At 43.7% G+C, this 16,173-nt stretch overlaps 1 protein-coding gene across 6 annotated transcripts in view; it reads right to left on the bottom strand.

Annotated features, from left to right (window-relative positions):
• Positions 1 to 1,384: 1,384 nt before the first annotated feature.
• Positions 1,385 to 16,173, bottom strand: part of LYZL4 (lysozyme like 4) — a 59,693-nt gene continuing 44,904 nt past the window's right edge. For 4 of the 6 annotated variants that reach the window (XM_053221595.1, XM_053221593.1, XM_015062849.3 and 1 more), the window contains 4 exons: positions 12,342 to 12,534; positions 12,080 to 12,229; positions 8,220 to 8,298; positions 1,687 to 1,965 (listed from right to left, as the gene is read on the bottom strand). In XM_053221595.1, the coding sequence (XP_053077570.1) occupies positions 1,896 to 1,965; positions 8,220 to 8,298; positions 12,080 to 12,229; positions 12,342 to 12,534 (492 nt within the window). In that variant the 3' untranslated portion in view covers positions 1,687 to 1,895. Of the gene's footprint in view, positions 1,966 to 6,330; positions 6,397 to 8,219; positions 8,299 to 12,079; positions 12,230 to 12,341; positions 12,535 to 16,173 lie in introns of all 6 variants that reach the window. The other 2 variants (XR_008298069.1, XM_015062851.3) reach the window with 2 other exon arrangements.

Below are 16,173 nucleotides of genomic sequence, written 5' to 3'. Positions count from 1 at the left end.
AACTGTATAGACAGTGGTAGCCCATGTTTGTAAGGAAAAAAATATGTGCACGTGCTCACACTGAAATAGTGAAGGGTACACACACAAAAAAAGACTGATTCCATCCCTATGTCAGGACTCTCAATTGTGACTGCGTATAAATGAGGCAAATTTCTGTTTCCAGTGGGGAATGGTGGGTATTTTTAATGTCCTTCATTATGACTATCTGTCCTCTCCACACGGTCTTCATTAAGTACATGTGGCTTGTGTAATTTTTAAAAAGGGTAAGTAATGAAGAGAGGGGCAACCACAAACAGGCACTACAGGATTCTTTGTAATGGTTAAAAAAATGACAAGTTCTAAAAATCTAACAGCTGGGGGAAAGTTAAATCAAATACGGTGCATTCATACAGTGGAATATCAACCAGCACTAAGATTTCATTTTGGAGAATCTCTGACACGCGTGGGGAAGCTGGTGATGCCAGTGGCCTCCCCCGATGTCACTCCGGTCTTTTCCCTCCTATGTGAGGGCTGCAAGTTTAGGGACCATGCTCTCCAAGTCCAGGCTCCAGGAAGTGCCCTGGCTTCTGATGAACACATAATTCTGCTCGCATGGCTGGGGCAGGGGCACCCGGGAAGCCCTAGCAGTCACCTGCTGATCCATCCTGGGCAAGAATTCTGTAAAGCTTGAAGTTTCAGAAATAAATCCCTTTCTGTTTAAAATTGCAATGCATATAGGGACAAACATTTACTGCCATGTTCTTTCTTTGGTACATGAGGTACAAAACTCTATAACATTATCAAAGCATTGGGTTTTTTTAAAAAGTTTTTATTGATTTATTTTGGGAGAGAGAGAAAACAAGGCAGAGAGAGAGAGAGAGAGAGAGAGAGAGAGAGAGAGAGAAAATCCCAGATTCTCTAGGGACATGGGGCTAAATCCCACAAACCGTGAATTCATGACCTGAGCCGAAATCAAGAGTTGGACAATTAAGTGACTGAACCGTCCAGGTGCCCCACAGCATTGTTGATAAAGAAGAAAAATCCCTAAACGAAAAAAAAAAAAAAGTTGCAACCAAAGCATGACAGCAATTGCCTTTATATTTCTGGATTTTTTTCCAGTTTCTCTAATGAGAGTATGTATTTCTGATAATTTTTTTCTAAAACTTAACTTTTTAGGGGCGCCTGGGTGGCCCAATTGGTTAAGCGTCCGACTTCAGCTCAGGTCATGATCTCAGAGTTTGTGGGTTCCAGCCCTGCATTAGGCTCTGTGGTGACAGCCTGGAGCCTGCTTCTGATTCTGTGTCTCCCTCTCTCTGCCCCTCCCCCACTCACCCTCTGTCTCTCTCTGTCTCAAAAATAAATAAGCATTAAAAAAATTAAAATTTAAAAAAACATTTGAACTTTTTATAAGAAAGGGCAACTGTCACTTGATTCTCTCCACAGAAGTACAAGGAGGATTTTGTAGTGTCACTTCCACCTGGGGTCCCAATGTGGACACGGGTTGGGATTGGTGGCCCTGCTTGCCCTTGACCCCTCTTTTCTTCTCCTGTATCTTTTCTTCCCTTCCCTATTTAATATTGACATTCATGGACACACCTTGTTTTCCAGATAGTTTCCTTCCTCTAAGTCCTCCATCTAAGATTAAATAATAATAAATCATGATGACGGTAAATAATGGTTATCCGAGTAGCAATCACAGGATAATAATACAAGCGGAGACCTTTGGTCCAGGTTGAGTAAGCAGCTGGTTTATTCTACATCCCGCATCCCTGGAGGAAGCAAACTTTCGTCCTTTTGCATCTGATGGAGCTGTCAAGCTGAGAGATAATCAACAGGATTGCGTGAAGGCAGCAAACAGCAAAGCATCTTCATTTGGAAGGTACCACCAGAGAATGGCGTCAGGGCCGCCCCTGCGGCTACAGCCTGCATCCATCCAACCACCGTTCCAGAGTGTCTGAGTACTGGCAGTTCAGGGACCAGGAGGGCCTGCAGAAAGGAAAGCATGGAGTGTACAGGCAGGGGCTCCCCAGTGTCCGAGCTCAGGATCTGCAGGTCCAACAACCCCCTGCTGGCCCACTTACAGCCCAGCCTGGCCTCTGCAGGCACATTTCCTACGGCCGTTGTGCCTCTCGAGTATGACCCTCTTGCTAACTCCAGTGCATCCTGGCACAAATGCTCGTGCCGCCTGCGCCCGCAGCATACTCACGCTGCCCTCCACTTCTTTCCGTAAGTCCCACACCATGAGCGGGAAGCCCCTCCCCCAGCCTACAAGAGAAGTATCCTTGACTTCTCTGAAGTGAGCATCAGAGAAGTTCTGTGACTTGCCCAGGGTCAGAGGGCGAGTCCTTGATCTGAAATGGGAACCCTTGACCTTGAGCCAGGGCCTCTTTCACCTTTCCATGCACGTGTTTCCCCCCTCACCTTTCAAACTCCCTTTCAGCTCCTCAACCCTCAACCCAGCTCCTCAAACTCCCTTCTAGCTGGTCCTAGGCCAGCTAGACTGAGTTTTTCAAAACTTTTCTCCTGAAAAGTGATCCCTCTATTCCCAGCCCCCATGCCAGTACCCAGACCCCAGGTCCTCTGCTCCCAACCTGGAAGTTGTGGGGGTCACCAGACCAGATGCAACCATTAGAAACCCTGTTTTGTTAGGCCATCCCTCAGCCAGGCAGGCCTCCATGAATTTTCCAGGGTAGGGGTTCCACAGTTAAAGAAAGGGCTGTGAGCCCCTGCCCCCCACAACTATAAAGCCTCGGGGGGAACACACACATACGTATTTTCAGAAATTGCAAGGCTCTACATAGCCCAGGGCAGGCACTGCAGAAGGGAATCCCATGGGCATGCAGGCCCTCGGTCTTCTCCCTTCCTGTCTGCCTCAACCCTGCAAAGCTGCTTGATCTGAGCTTTGAAAAGACATGGCTGCTTATTACTTTAATAAGAGCTCACTTTGCTGGAGTCCTGAGCAAGTGGGAAGGCCTTACTCAGCCTGGCCCAACATATCTCTACTAAGTGCTATACAATAATGATGACTTTAGCTCATTAGTGCTTGCCCTAGAGGGCCAGCCATGCTTCTAATTAACTGGGAGAATAAAGACAGTATGAAAGATGCTTTAAACACTTGGAAGACACATTAAGGGGACTCCCACTTTAAAATACAGTCTATTAAATTAGTGAGGAAAAGGGATTAATGAATAAGTAGTATTGAGAACACTGACTAACCATTTGAAAAATATAAAGCTGGATCCCTACCTCACTAAAATAAATTCCAAGAAGACCAAAAATTAAGTATAAAAACATAAAACCATGAAAATTTTATTTTCTAATATTAATAAAAACTTAATATAGGGCTTATTTTGTACCAGGCACTGTTCTATATATCATTTTATTTTTAACGTTTTTTTAAAATTATTTATTTTTGAGAGAGAGAGAGAAAGCGGGGGAGAGGCAGAGAGAGTCAGGGACAGAGATATGAAGCAGGCTCCAGGCTCTGTGTTGAAAACAGAGAGCCCAATGAGGGGCTCAAACCAACGAACCATGAGATCATGACCTGAGCCGAAGTCAGACGCTTAACTGACTGAGCCACCCAGGCGCCCAGCACTGTTCTAATATAGAAGAAAACATGGCTTGATTTCTTTACAAACCTGGAGTACAGTTTTGTATAAATTCAGGAGCCACAAAACAAAATATTGAGGGATTTGGTTCTGTGAAAATGTAAAACTCCTATATGATGAATACACCATAAATGAAGTCAAAATACAAATCGCAAACCTGAAACAAATAGTTCACATAGATATCATGAACGAAGTTCTAATAACCCTAATTTATAAAAGAGACATATAAAATCAATAAAAACGAAAGAAAACATTATCATCTCAAAAGAAAGACAGGCTAAGAATATGAGTAACCAGTTCAGAGAAAAATGGCCAACAAATACACGAAAAGATACTCAGCTTCTTTGTTTAAAAATGCCAGGCAAAATAGAATGGCATCATTTTATAAGTGTCAATTTCCAAAAACTACACAAATTTTATTGCTCTAGGTCAATGAACTGAGGGAACAGGCCTTCTCACGCAGTGTATCTGGGGGTGCTCCCTCTCTGAATGCCAATTTAGCAATCTCTCTACCAACGTTTATTTCTTTTGAAGTTTATTTATTTATTTTGAGAGAGAGAGAGAAAGACAGAGAGAGAGAGCTGAAGGGGCAAAGAGAGAGGGAGAGGGAGAGAATCCCACGCAGGCTCCATGCACTGTCAGCACAGAGCCCAATGTGGGACTCAAACTCATGAACCACAAGATCATGACCCTCTGAGCCAAAATGAAAAGTCAGATGCTTAACTGACTGAGCCACCCAGGCTCCCCTCTCTACCAACATTTAAATGCACCTGGTGGTCCTAGCAAATGGAAACAATCTACCTGTTCATCAGTAAGGGACTGGCAGATAATTACCTGCAGCATCCAGAGGGCAGATATTCTAGGTAGCACTATGCCAAGATTTGCAAGCTCTTTAATAAGTGAAAAAAAAGTTAGGTGCAGGTCAGTGTGCATGTTGGGATTTCATGTGTGTTTTAAGATATTTTTCTTATTCTCAATATTTACACATTTTTCTCTGATTTACAAGACATATTAACAGCGGTGACCCTCAGGAGGCTGCTGCTAAGAGCAAGATGTTTATTTTTTTATTTTCATTTTTAAACACATATGTCTTATTTTTATTTTGAGAAATGATAAATAATAAATTTCTAAAAATTTTAATGGCTTCTAGGTAACAGCCCAAATGCGGACTTGATCTTCCAACAAACATTTAGGGAAGACTTATAATATGCCAGGCACAGAGCCAGATGCTGGAGGCAAGTAAAACAGACAAAAATCTCTGACTGAAGTTAGCACCAAAAGGCACAGAAAATGACAAAAAAGCAACAATGAAAAGCTGACCTCTGAGACTGACACACGTTCTGTTGCCAGATTCTGAACAAGGTCTCACTGCCTATAGGGCCCTGAGGTCACTATAAGAAACACTACTCAAGACTTCCTCTGGTAAGATGGGTCCGCCTACAGTTCTGCCCCTCCTCACTCACTGACTGTTCAAAACCCTGCCCCCACAGAAGAACCGTGCAGAGAGAGTCCTTTGGTTGCCTTCCACATGACCAGAGCACAGATTTCCTGGGCCAACCATCTACTCTTTGAGCAGACTGGTAAAAGCTGAGGCTTGGAATTGCACAGATCTAGAATTAGTTCCCCCACTGTGGCCATGGGTAACTTGTACCTCTCGGTGCCCCCGTTTCCTCATTTCACAAGGAATAAGAATACTCACTGCACAAGGATTGTGATGTTCATATAGACATGCAAAGCCTACATACCAGCAAAGGAAAGAAATTGTAGCTATCATTAAAGGATTTCCTCTATTGTAAGATATGTTAATGATTTATTAACAACTTTTGTTAAAATTTGGGAGGACACATCAATTACAAGATAAACCCTAATAGCAAAAAATATTAAGATGCACAATCTGGCACTGAAAAAATATTTACATTGTTTCTAGATCTAATGGGTGACTATAATGCCCCAAATCAATCAGGACATCAATTATGAAATACGGGACAGAGAGAAGGTGGAAAAGGCAAAAGAAGGTGGAAATTGGTGGTGAGACAGTGTCTAGTGGATAGCATAGGCCCTCCATGATAAATGGTATCGGTGGAGGTGGTGGAGGTGCATGCTGGGAATGGAGGGTTTTTACGTACTCCACCGACTCAGACTAGGAGAGAGAATTAGACACACATATCAGGAAAATCTCCAGGTTGGAAACTGGGCCAGGAGACTTACACACTGTTCTATAACCATTAGCCAAGTAACAGTGAGCAGAAACAAGAAAAAGCCACATGACCTGTCTATGTGGCAAATACTGAATAAGAGGGAAAATCTGTCCTTATTCAAAGAAAAAAAGAAACTAACATGGTACTTATGGGAAAATAGTAGTAGAAGAAAAGGGAGCTCATCATGAAATTCAGAGGAACATTCCTCTGAGAATAATATACTACAGAATCCAGAAGTAAATTTATATAACTGATGTCTTCAATAAGATGTCACCAGGCACAAGCTCTGGAGAAAGCCATGGAAGAGAAGAGAGATTAAAAAGGCAAGAGCTTAAAAAAAAAAAAAAAAAAAAAAAAGATGGATAGGCTAACACAGAACTTCAAAGATACTAAAAGTGTAATAAACAAAATTCAACACCCATTCATGATTTTAAAAACCTTTAACTAGAAATGGAAAAGATGGAAAAGAACACTCAATCTGATTAAGACTATCTCAGAAATTTTAAAGAAAATAAAAGTTAATGATAAAATATCCAATGTCTTACCTGTGAAATTGGGAATAAGACAAGGATGCCACTATCATCACTTCTACTCAACATTTACTGGAGTTTCTAGCCAATGCAATAAAGCAAGAAAAAGAAAGCAAAATGTATTGAGAGTCAAATGTGAGAGATTAAATAAAGTTTTTTAGAAAAAAAATTAAGAAGACTATCCTCATGACCTAGGAATAGGCAAATATTCCTCTAAAAAAACACAAAAATAACCATAAAAGAAAATTAATAATAAATCAGACTGCATTAAGACTAAGAATTTCATTTTATCAAGACTTTTTTAAGAAAGTGAAAAGGTAACTGACAAAATGAAAGATGTTTGTAATACTTGTATCCAACAGAAAATTTTACCCAGGGCATATAAATAATTCCCAATGAATTAATAAGAAAAAAGACAAATGTAATAGAAAAACTGACAAAACTATTGAACAGGCACTTCACATAAAAGGATATCTAAATGGCCAATAAAATTTGAAAAAGTGCTCAATCTCATTAGTTGACAAGGAAACACAAGGTAAAACCCAATGCAATACTACTACACAGTCACAAGAAAAACCTAAAAAATATCAAGCACTGATAATAACTTGGAGCCACCAAAACCTACAACAGCTGGTGACAGTGTAAATTGAATCCCTCTAGAAAACTGTTTGGCAGAATATACCAAATCTGAAAATATGCATATCTATGACTAACAATTTTATTCCTTGGTATAATCAATGGAAATCCATTTATACATTCACCAAAAGAAAAGTATAGACTGTTCATGGCAGCACTAAAAAAATGAAAACTATTCAAATGCCCACCAATGGAATAATGGATATATAAACTGATATATCCATCCATATAATGGAATACTATATAGCAACGAAAACAAATTAGAACTATACACAATAATATGAACAAATATTGAGTGAAAGAAGTCAAAAACAGGCCTAACCACTTATAAATTTTGGAAGTCTTTACTAAGCAAATACATGGTTATAGAAGAAATCAGAGTTGCAGTGATTTTTGGTAACAAATATATAACTATCCGTTAATACATCTAATACAACACCTAATATATAAAGAGTTATTTCAAACAAATATGATCTGAATTTTAAAAATAAGCAAAGGAGAGGGGCAGGGGAAAAATCACAAAAGAATATAAATATGTAACAAACATAATGGGAAAACACCCCTAATGGGATATCATAAAATGCAAAAGAAGATAAAATTATTATATACCTTTCAAATGGCAAAGATTTTATACTTGATCAGAGTTCACTAAATAGGCATCTTACCAAGCTCTTAATACTGATATTGGTACAAATTTGCTGGAGAGTCATTTTACAACATTAAGAACCTTACAAGAATTTAGATGAAAGAAATAATCAGAGATATAAACAGAGATTTATTTCAAGGATGCTCACCCTAGCCTCCTGTATAACTCTAAACAAGATTTGAGAAAGAAAAAAATACATTCAACTTAAGGCAATTTGTCTGATAATTATGTCCTTCCTCCTTAGAGCTTGGGGTTGCAGAACTCAGTGGTGTTCTACCGCTTATCTTGGGGAGTAGGATCCCACTAGTTTGAGACTACAGATATGCAGAGACCAAGATTAGGCCAAGATTAGGATTAAAGATAATTGGTGGGGGCGCCTGGGTGGCTCAGTGGCTTGAGCATCCTACTCTTGGTTTCGACTTAGGTCATGGTCTCATGGTTTCATTGATTCAAGCCTCGCGTTGGGCTCCATGCTGCCAGCATGGAGCCTGCTTGGGATTCTCTGTCTCTTCTCTCTCTCTGCTCCTCTCAAATAAATAAATAAACTTAACAAAAAATTTTTAATAAAAAATATAATGGGTGATGGTCATTAATACAGACTATTAGAAAATGTACCACTTACCATGCTCCCAACCCTTCCTTATCTTTTACGATTTTCTTAACACATTCAATTGTCTTCTTCAAATCTGGATTCAGTAAAGCTGTGGAAAAAACACAGTGGAAAAATACGACTCCACAACTTGGCAGCTAAGTCAGAGTGATGTCAGGGAAGCTACAGGGTACTCATGTTTAGAGAGGCTTCCATATGATTCCAAGGATAAATCTATCCCTAGATTTTTCTCAAGACAACCCTAGGAGGTAGTAGCATGTGGTCCTCTTTTACTAAATCTATTGATTTTTTTCTTGTAATTCTTATCATAATATTTTCATTAAAAATATTTATGTATAGTGAATATGCTGTGCTAAGCAATCTAAGAAGCAGTGGACACAAAATGGTGAACACAATAAATCTGTCCCTGTCCTCCTAGAGTCTGCAGTCTGATAGAGGGAGATAAAGATCAGAGATAAGTATAATACCAAAGATACCTGGCAGGACGGGGGAATGCAGCTTGACATGGGAGCTGATGAGTGGGGGCACCCCATTCAGACTTTCAGGGTCAGGGAGGGGTTACTGGGCCACGTGACATCTAAAAGAGTAGGTAAGGAAAAGGGGTGGAAGGATCACAGAAGGAAAACTGTCCCAGGCAGAAGAAACAGCATGTGAGATGGCCTAGAGGTGCCTCTGGGGAACCAACATGACTAGGCATTCATCACCCCATTCTCTCCTTTGAATGTGGAAGCCAAGACCTCCCACCTGGGTTACTGCAATACCTTCCTTCTTGACTACACTTTGCCTCCTCCTTTCCCTAATCCAGTCTGATCGCTTTTCCTTAAAACAGTACTTCGGGGGCGCCTGGGTGGCTCAGTCGGTTAAGCGTCCGACTTCAGCTCAGGTCACGATCTCACGTTCCGTGAGTTCGAGCCCCGCGTCGGGCTCTGGGCTGATGGCTCAGAGCCTGGAGCCTGCTTCCGGTTCTGTGTCTCCCTCTCTCTCTGCCCCTCCCCCGTTCATGCTCTGTCTCTCTCTGTCTCAAAATAAATAAACGTTAAAAAAAAAAAAACAAAAACAAAAAACAGTACTTCGGTGCCCCCTGGTTGCCTGTAAAACAAAACTCCACGTCCTTGGCAGAGTCCAACTTTGCCCCAACATACCTTTCCACTTCCACAACCTTACCCTTCCATTGCCTTCCTCCATGGCCCCACCATTAGAGACCTACCAAGGGGCAGGAGACAAAGCTAGTGCCCACCCTGAAAGTGGGTGCTCTATCCCTGATACCCACAGCGAGGTAATCACACACAGTTCCTCTTCCTGGACTTTATTCATGCTCATCTCCCAATCTGGATCAGCTCAACTAAACAGGATGGCCCTTAAAAGTCTGCCACTGACCACCAACCAAGCTCACTGAGCCCTCTTCCCGCTTCTGAATAAAATGCCACTTTGATGCAGCACTTACCTGTTAAATCCATACATGTGTATACATACCTACGTGCATACATAGGTACACATGTGCATGCATGCTTACACACACGTGTGTGTGTGCGCGCGTCCTAAACCCCAGCTGCTTTGTAAATTCTTTGAATGAAGTTGTATTCATCACACACACCAGGCAGTATACCAGACGCCGTGCTTAGCTCTTAATGTACACTATTGCACATTAAAAACTCAACAAAAGCCCTGGGAGGTAGGTCCTCTTATTACCAATTTACAGATAAGATAACTAAGGCTCAGCTCACATAAATAGTAAGAGGTGGAGCCAAGATTATCTCTGCTCCTCACCCTGCTGGACAAGGACAGGATATAATTCCCTGAACTGCTCCCAGGACTTAGCACAGGGCCTAGTAGCTCTTGATGGTACCTTGCTTCCTTGTGGCTCAAGGAAGACCTGCTGGCTTGTGGTTACAAATTCCCAAGGAGACTGTTTCCCCCTCTTTTTAGAATGTCGTTGCTTTCAGGATATTCTAGCTCATCTCTTCTAGCTGACAGTGCTGCTCTCAATGTGTCTCCAATGTACCTCCTTGCTTTGCTCAGGCCCCATCTACACGGTGACCTCAAACCTTTGCCTTAGGCCACAGGGAATCAGCTGATGCCTCCTGGGTCACCATCAGCTTCAATCTTCCTTTATCTGTCTGGATTCTTGCTCCTCATTTTAGCCTTTAGGGATTTTCCTTTCTTGCCAGGCCAGCCAGGTACTATAGAAGATATTTCTTTTTTAAGTAGGTTCCATGCCCAATAAGGAGCTTGAACTCACGACCCTGAGATCAAGAGTCACATGCTCTATCAACTGAGTCAGCCAGGCATTCCAGATTTAATTTTTTACATTTTATCTAGTGGGAGGGTTTTTCAAAGATATCGACTCCACCATATTTTCATCACAGCACTCAGTACCACCTCTATTACAGATAATTAGTTGTTTCTCTGGTCAGATTTTGGCAATCAATCAATCAATCTTCTTATCAGATATAAATCATGGGCCTATTGGGTTTCTCTTCTTGTCTTGGCTACCAGGAAGCTTAGGATGACACTGAATGATCTATCACAGTAATTATGTTCTTAATGTGTAGATTTCCCCTAGACTTTGATCACTGTGATTTTGGGCCCTGCACAGTGTTTTACATACATTATCCCACTGAATGTTCACAGCAACCTTAAGAAGTAGTTAATGTTATCCCCACTTCACAGATGAGGAAGCTCTAGGAAGTGAATTGCACAAGCTCATGTAAGTCACTTTGTAATGGGAGTGGCTGCGAATCCCACTGGGTTCCTGTGTGTTTTCTGCACCTTTCCCTCCTACTTTGCAATTCTGTGTCATCTTGAATCTGGGAACTGTCTTACTTCTCTTTGGAGTCCCAAGGCCAAGCATGGGGCCCAACACCAAGCAGATTTCTCCTGGCCCATATAAGAAGTCTTTACCATGACCTCCCCACTCTGTCTCCTAAAGACCCAGCTCAGCAGCTACAGATTCTAGAACGTTTCTCATTCATCATGGGGGAAGGAGGTTTGCTCATTAGGGAGACCCTAAGAATGCTGGGCTCTTAGACCCTCCTAAGGCAGAATAACAGCCTCAAGTTTCAGAGAGAGCTCTGGCCTGGTGCTGCACCCTATTGGTTTAGTCCTGACTCAGGAGTCACACTGCTTGGGTTTGCCTCTCACCATACCACCTACCAGCTGTGTGGCTTTGGGCCACTAACCCTCTCTGGACCTCAGTTTTCCCATTTATAGAATGGGGATAATAATGATGCCCATGTCATAGGTGCCTTTGAGAATATTAGATGAATTCATATCCATGAAGAGCTTACTGGAGTACCTGGCAGTTTGCCAACATTAGAATGGCAACTCCAGTAGACCTGGCACTTAGTGGGTCCTCAGTAAGTGCTAGGATGATGGAACCCTGGGCAAGTGCAACCTCTTGACTACAGGTACTTGGAACCCCTGAGAGCAGCAGCAAAGCTCCCTTTGTAAGAGCCTACTCCTACTCCTGTATCCTCCCAGCGACCACTTCTGCCTGTCCAAGTGGCAGCAATCATTCCCCTTGAAGTAGAGTGTTGTGCCCAGGTGTGGGCAAAATGAAGCCCCCACAGAGCCCTCTGCTCCAACCCTTCAGGCCCAGAGGCTCTGATGCTCGAAGCCTCTCCCCCGCCTCCTCTCAACATTCTGACACCTTCTCTGCCTATCCGGATAGGCATCTCCATTCCTCTCTGGACAGCCCAGCCGCCTCTCTCCGCAGCCCTTTCACCGCACTCAGCCTCCCAGGCCCCGCCCCTACCAGCCCCGCCTCCTCCCTGCTCCAAGCCTGCAAACTCTGGCCACCCTGAAGGCAGGCCTCGGGAGCTCTGTGGTGCAGCCCCCAGTGCCCCGGTGTGGAATGGAGGGAGGTGACCTACCAGAGCAGGACATGTGGCAGCGGTTCTTGCCCGTGTCGCACCAGTCACGGTTGGGGATCTGAAAGAGGCCGTAGCCAGTGTAGTCACGTTGGAGGTTCTCGTAGACCGCCGTGGGGTTGAACTTGCTCTCAAAATAAGCCAGGCACACCCCTAAGATGGAACAGGAGGTGGGTGGCTAGGGGGAAGGCGAATTGGGGATGCCTGGGCAGAGGCCAGAGGAAAAGGAGGTGAGGAGAGAAGGGGCTTAGAGGGACCTACTCACAGTTTGCAAGGCTGTAACCCTCGAAATGATCCAGGCCTCCATCTTTGAGCTTCTTAGCCACCACGCAGCGCCCCATGATAGCAGCGCCACTTGGAACCACTAGGTAGCCAAGGAGGGAAAGAACCATGGATGCCTTCATCTTCTCCGGTTCCTGGCAGTTCAGGGCAATAGTGGCCAGGTGAGCCTGGTTTCTCTAAAGGAAAAGAAGGGTGGGGGTCTGCGATTCAGTGTGTTCAGATAAAGGGGAGTCTCCCCTGGCTTAACCATGATACTTCTTCCCACCCTAATCCTCTGCTTTGTGTCACTGCAAATCCGGGACTCCCGAAACCCTGCCTCTCCTCCTCTGCTTGACGCCCTATTTCCTAAGGAAATTGGTCTTGTGAAGGTCACACCCTCACATTCTTTCCCTCCAGCAAAACCCAAAGGCATCAAATCCTCTCTTCCCCTTTATTATGCAAGTAGAACTTGTTCATTAGGTACAAGTTAGAAAACAGGAAGAGAAGGAAAAACTTCAATGTGGTCCCACTACTCAAGCATTATTATTACGTTGAATTATTTCCACCACTGCATTTTATCCTAGAATATATTCAGAGTTGTGGTCTCACCCTTTCCACAGTTTGTCCCCAGACTGTCTACAAATCAAACTCTGCTGAGCTTTTCTCCAGCTGTCCACACAAGGAGACAAACCCCGGTCCAGCCCAGACCTGCCACATAGCAGGGGTGTCATCACTGACAAAAGCAGACAAGTCCCTGAGCCTCACAATGCCTGTGCTTTCTCATCTGTGAGAACGGGGGTCATGTGTGGGGTGCTCAGAGAATTGACTCCTGAGTTTCTCCTTCTCCATTTCTGTTGTCACCACCTAAACCCCCTCATCACCATCCCCTAAACCACCCTCATCATTATCCCCTGACCCACCTCATCACCAAACCTTAACCACCACCCCCCCAACCGATCACCATTCCCTGAGCCTCCTTCTGTACCTTCACCTAAACCCCCCTCATCACTGCAAGCTGAATGGTAACCCAGCCTCTTGGTCTCCACCCCTCCCAACTCTTCTAGATGGTGTTCTTTCCCTAAATTTATTTATTTATTTTGAGAGAGAGAGAGAAAAGGAGAGAGATTAAATCTCAAGCAGGCTCCGCATTGTCATCAGGAAGCCCAACCAGGGGCTCGAACCCACAAACTGAGAGATCGTGATCTGAGCCAAACTCAAGAGTCGGAGGCCGCTTAGCTGGCAGTCACCCAAGCAACCCAAGGTGGTGGTTTCTAACATGAGTGACGAATGTCCCCAAAGCATATACAAAATGTTACTCTTGGAATGCTTCTAGTTCCCTAGTCCTTATCAGAGCAAACCCACCCTTGGCTTTCTAAGTCCTCCATAATCTGGCCTTACCCTGCCCTGCCTCCATCAGGAGGAATCATTCAGTCAACTCTGAATTCCCATGTTGCTCCTTCTCTGTTCTCTGCACCTCCCTACCCCACTCCCCACTGCCCATGCCCCTTTCCTTAGCATCTCCATGCATGGCTCTTCCCAATCCACAGGGCCCTACCATGCCTTTCCCCACCCAAACATTTCTCCATCTTCAGGTGTCCACTACAGGTGCCACCTCCTTGAAGCCTGATGCAATCCTGCATAAACGTTCCCCCTCTAAGCCCCTACTGCCTTCAGAATCACCTCCAGAACCTAGCAGGTGATTGTCCTGTTCTGTGCTATGTCCTATCCCTCAGACTAGAATGTGCAATTGGAAATTACAACATAACTTCTACCTGGCATGCCCTACAGCCCCAACACTGCGTAAATATATGTTAATTAGGCAACTAATTGCATCCACCTGTTTGTTATCATTCACAGGTGTGTGCCTGTTCTCCAGCCTACATTTACTGGCACAAGGGGTTCTTGACCTTGGCACTTGGGCTGGAAAATCCTTTTTCCTGGGGGCTGGTCTATGCATTGGAGTTTATTTGGGAGCACACCTGTCTCCAGGTGCCAGAAGCTCCTCCCCTTCAGTTGTGACAAACAAAAAATGTCTGCACACACTGCCAAACGTCTCCTGGTGGACAAAACTGTCCTCTGTCGAGAACTAATGACGCAAATGTCTAACTTGGGAAAAAGTTAGAAATAAACGAGTATAGTCCTGAATTAGAAGAATTTCACTTTTAAACATTTGTTTAAACTCTCAACTCACATGATTAGTTACAGACATCACTATTACACGACATACCCTATTGAGGAGGGCCTGGCATTTAAAGTGCTCAGACTTGGGAATCAGATTGCCTGGGTTCATATTCTGACTTTACCCTGTAATAGCTGGGATTTTAGGAATCCCAGGAATAATGGAAGACAGTTACTCAGCCTCTCTGTACCTCATCTAAATAATGATAAAAAATAATGCTTACCTAATTGTGTTGATTTAAAAGGTGAAAGAGTTAAATATGCAAAGTATTCAATCCCCAGAAGACACCTGTCTTTCTGAACTGTGGTCATACTCCTTGCCCTTAGCTTAATAACCAAATTCCAATGCATATTGGAAGAGAAGTCCATGTTTACATTTTCCAGCAGAGCAAAGGATATTTTCAGCAAAGGATATCCGTCTCCCAGACAGACTCATAAAAGGCATACTTAGTCCTCCCTCCTTCCTTCTTCCCTTGCAGTGAATTCACTGGGAGTCCCGTCTCCTGTTCTACCAAAGCCTATCCACCTCCCACCATCTCCTCTGCCTCATGGCAGTTCAGAAATCACCATCAACTCTGACTTCTATAGAGGTTCCTAGATATACTCTGAAACCCTACAATCCTCTCCTGTTCCCCTATCCCTATTATCCACACAACAGCTAGAAAGTCCTCTTTAAAAACATATATCCAGGGGCACTTGGGTGGCTCAGTTGGTTAAGGGTCTGGCTTCAGCTCAGGTCATGATCTCACAGTTCATAAGTTCAGGCCGCACATCGGGCTCTGTGCTGACAGGCCAGAGCCTGAATTCTGCTACGAATTCTGTGTCTCCCTCTCTCTCTCTGCCCTTCCCCCATTCACACTCTCTCTCTCAAAACTGAATAAACGTTAAAAAAATTTTTTTAAAACATATATCCAGTCACATCACTCACCTCCTGTGGGTTCCCCTGGCACTTTAACTGAAATCCCAACTCCTCAACCCAGCCAACAAGACCCTTCCTGCTCTAGCCCCTGAGTACCTCTCTAGTCTGATTTCACACCTCTCTCCCCACCACACTCACCTTGCATATCTCTTTTCCTTAAACATGCCAATCTCATTCCCACCACGGGTTCTTTGCATCTGCTGTTTTTTTTTTTTAAGTTTATTTATTTTAAGAGAGCAGGAGAAGGGCAGAGAGAGAGAGAGAGAGAGAGAGAGAGGGAGAGAGAGAGAATTCCAAGCAGACAAGCACAGAGCCCACCGCAGGTCCCAATCCCACAAATCACGAGATCATGGCCGGAGCCAAAATCAAGAGTCAGACACTTAACCAACTGAGCCACCCAGTCACCCCTTCGTCTGCTGTTTCTTCTGGCTGGAACAGGACTCCCCCAACCACCACAGAGCCTGCTCTTTGTGGTCATGGTCTCAGCTCAAAAATGATCTCAATATCTCCTCTGATCACTGCTCCATCACAGAAAATCATTTCTATTTTCTTCATAATATAAGTCAATTTCAGAAATTACCTTGTTCATTTATTTGTTCCTCTATCTCTCATACCAGAGAGTAAGCACCAGAAATGCAGAAACCTGGTCTGTTTTGTTCTCTGCTTTATCCCCAGAGGGGTGGGGGGGAGGGAGTTAGAGAGGGAGGGAACCAAACCATGAGAGACTCTTAAAAACTGA

Source organism: Acinonyx jubatus, chromosome C2 (genome assembly GCF_027475565.1).
Source record: "Acinonyx jubatus isolate Ajub_Pintada_27869175 chromosome C2, VMU_Ajub_asm_v1.0, whole genome shotgun sequence".
NCBI classification, from domain to species: domain Eukaryota; kingdom Metazoa; phylum Chordata; class Mammalia; order Carnivora; family Felidae; genus Acinonyx; species Acinonyx jubatus.
The sequence above is the reverse complement of the archived record's forward strand: the minus strand, read 5'-3'. Positions and strand labels throughout refer to the sequence as shown.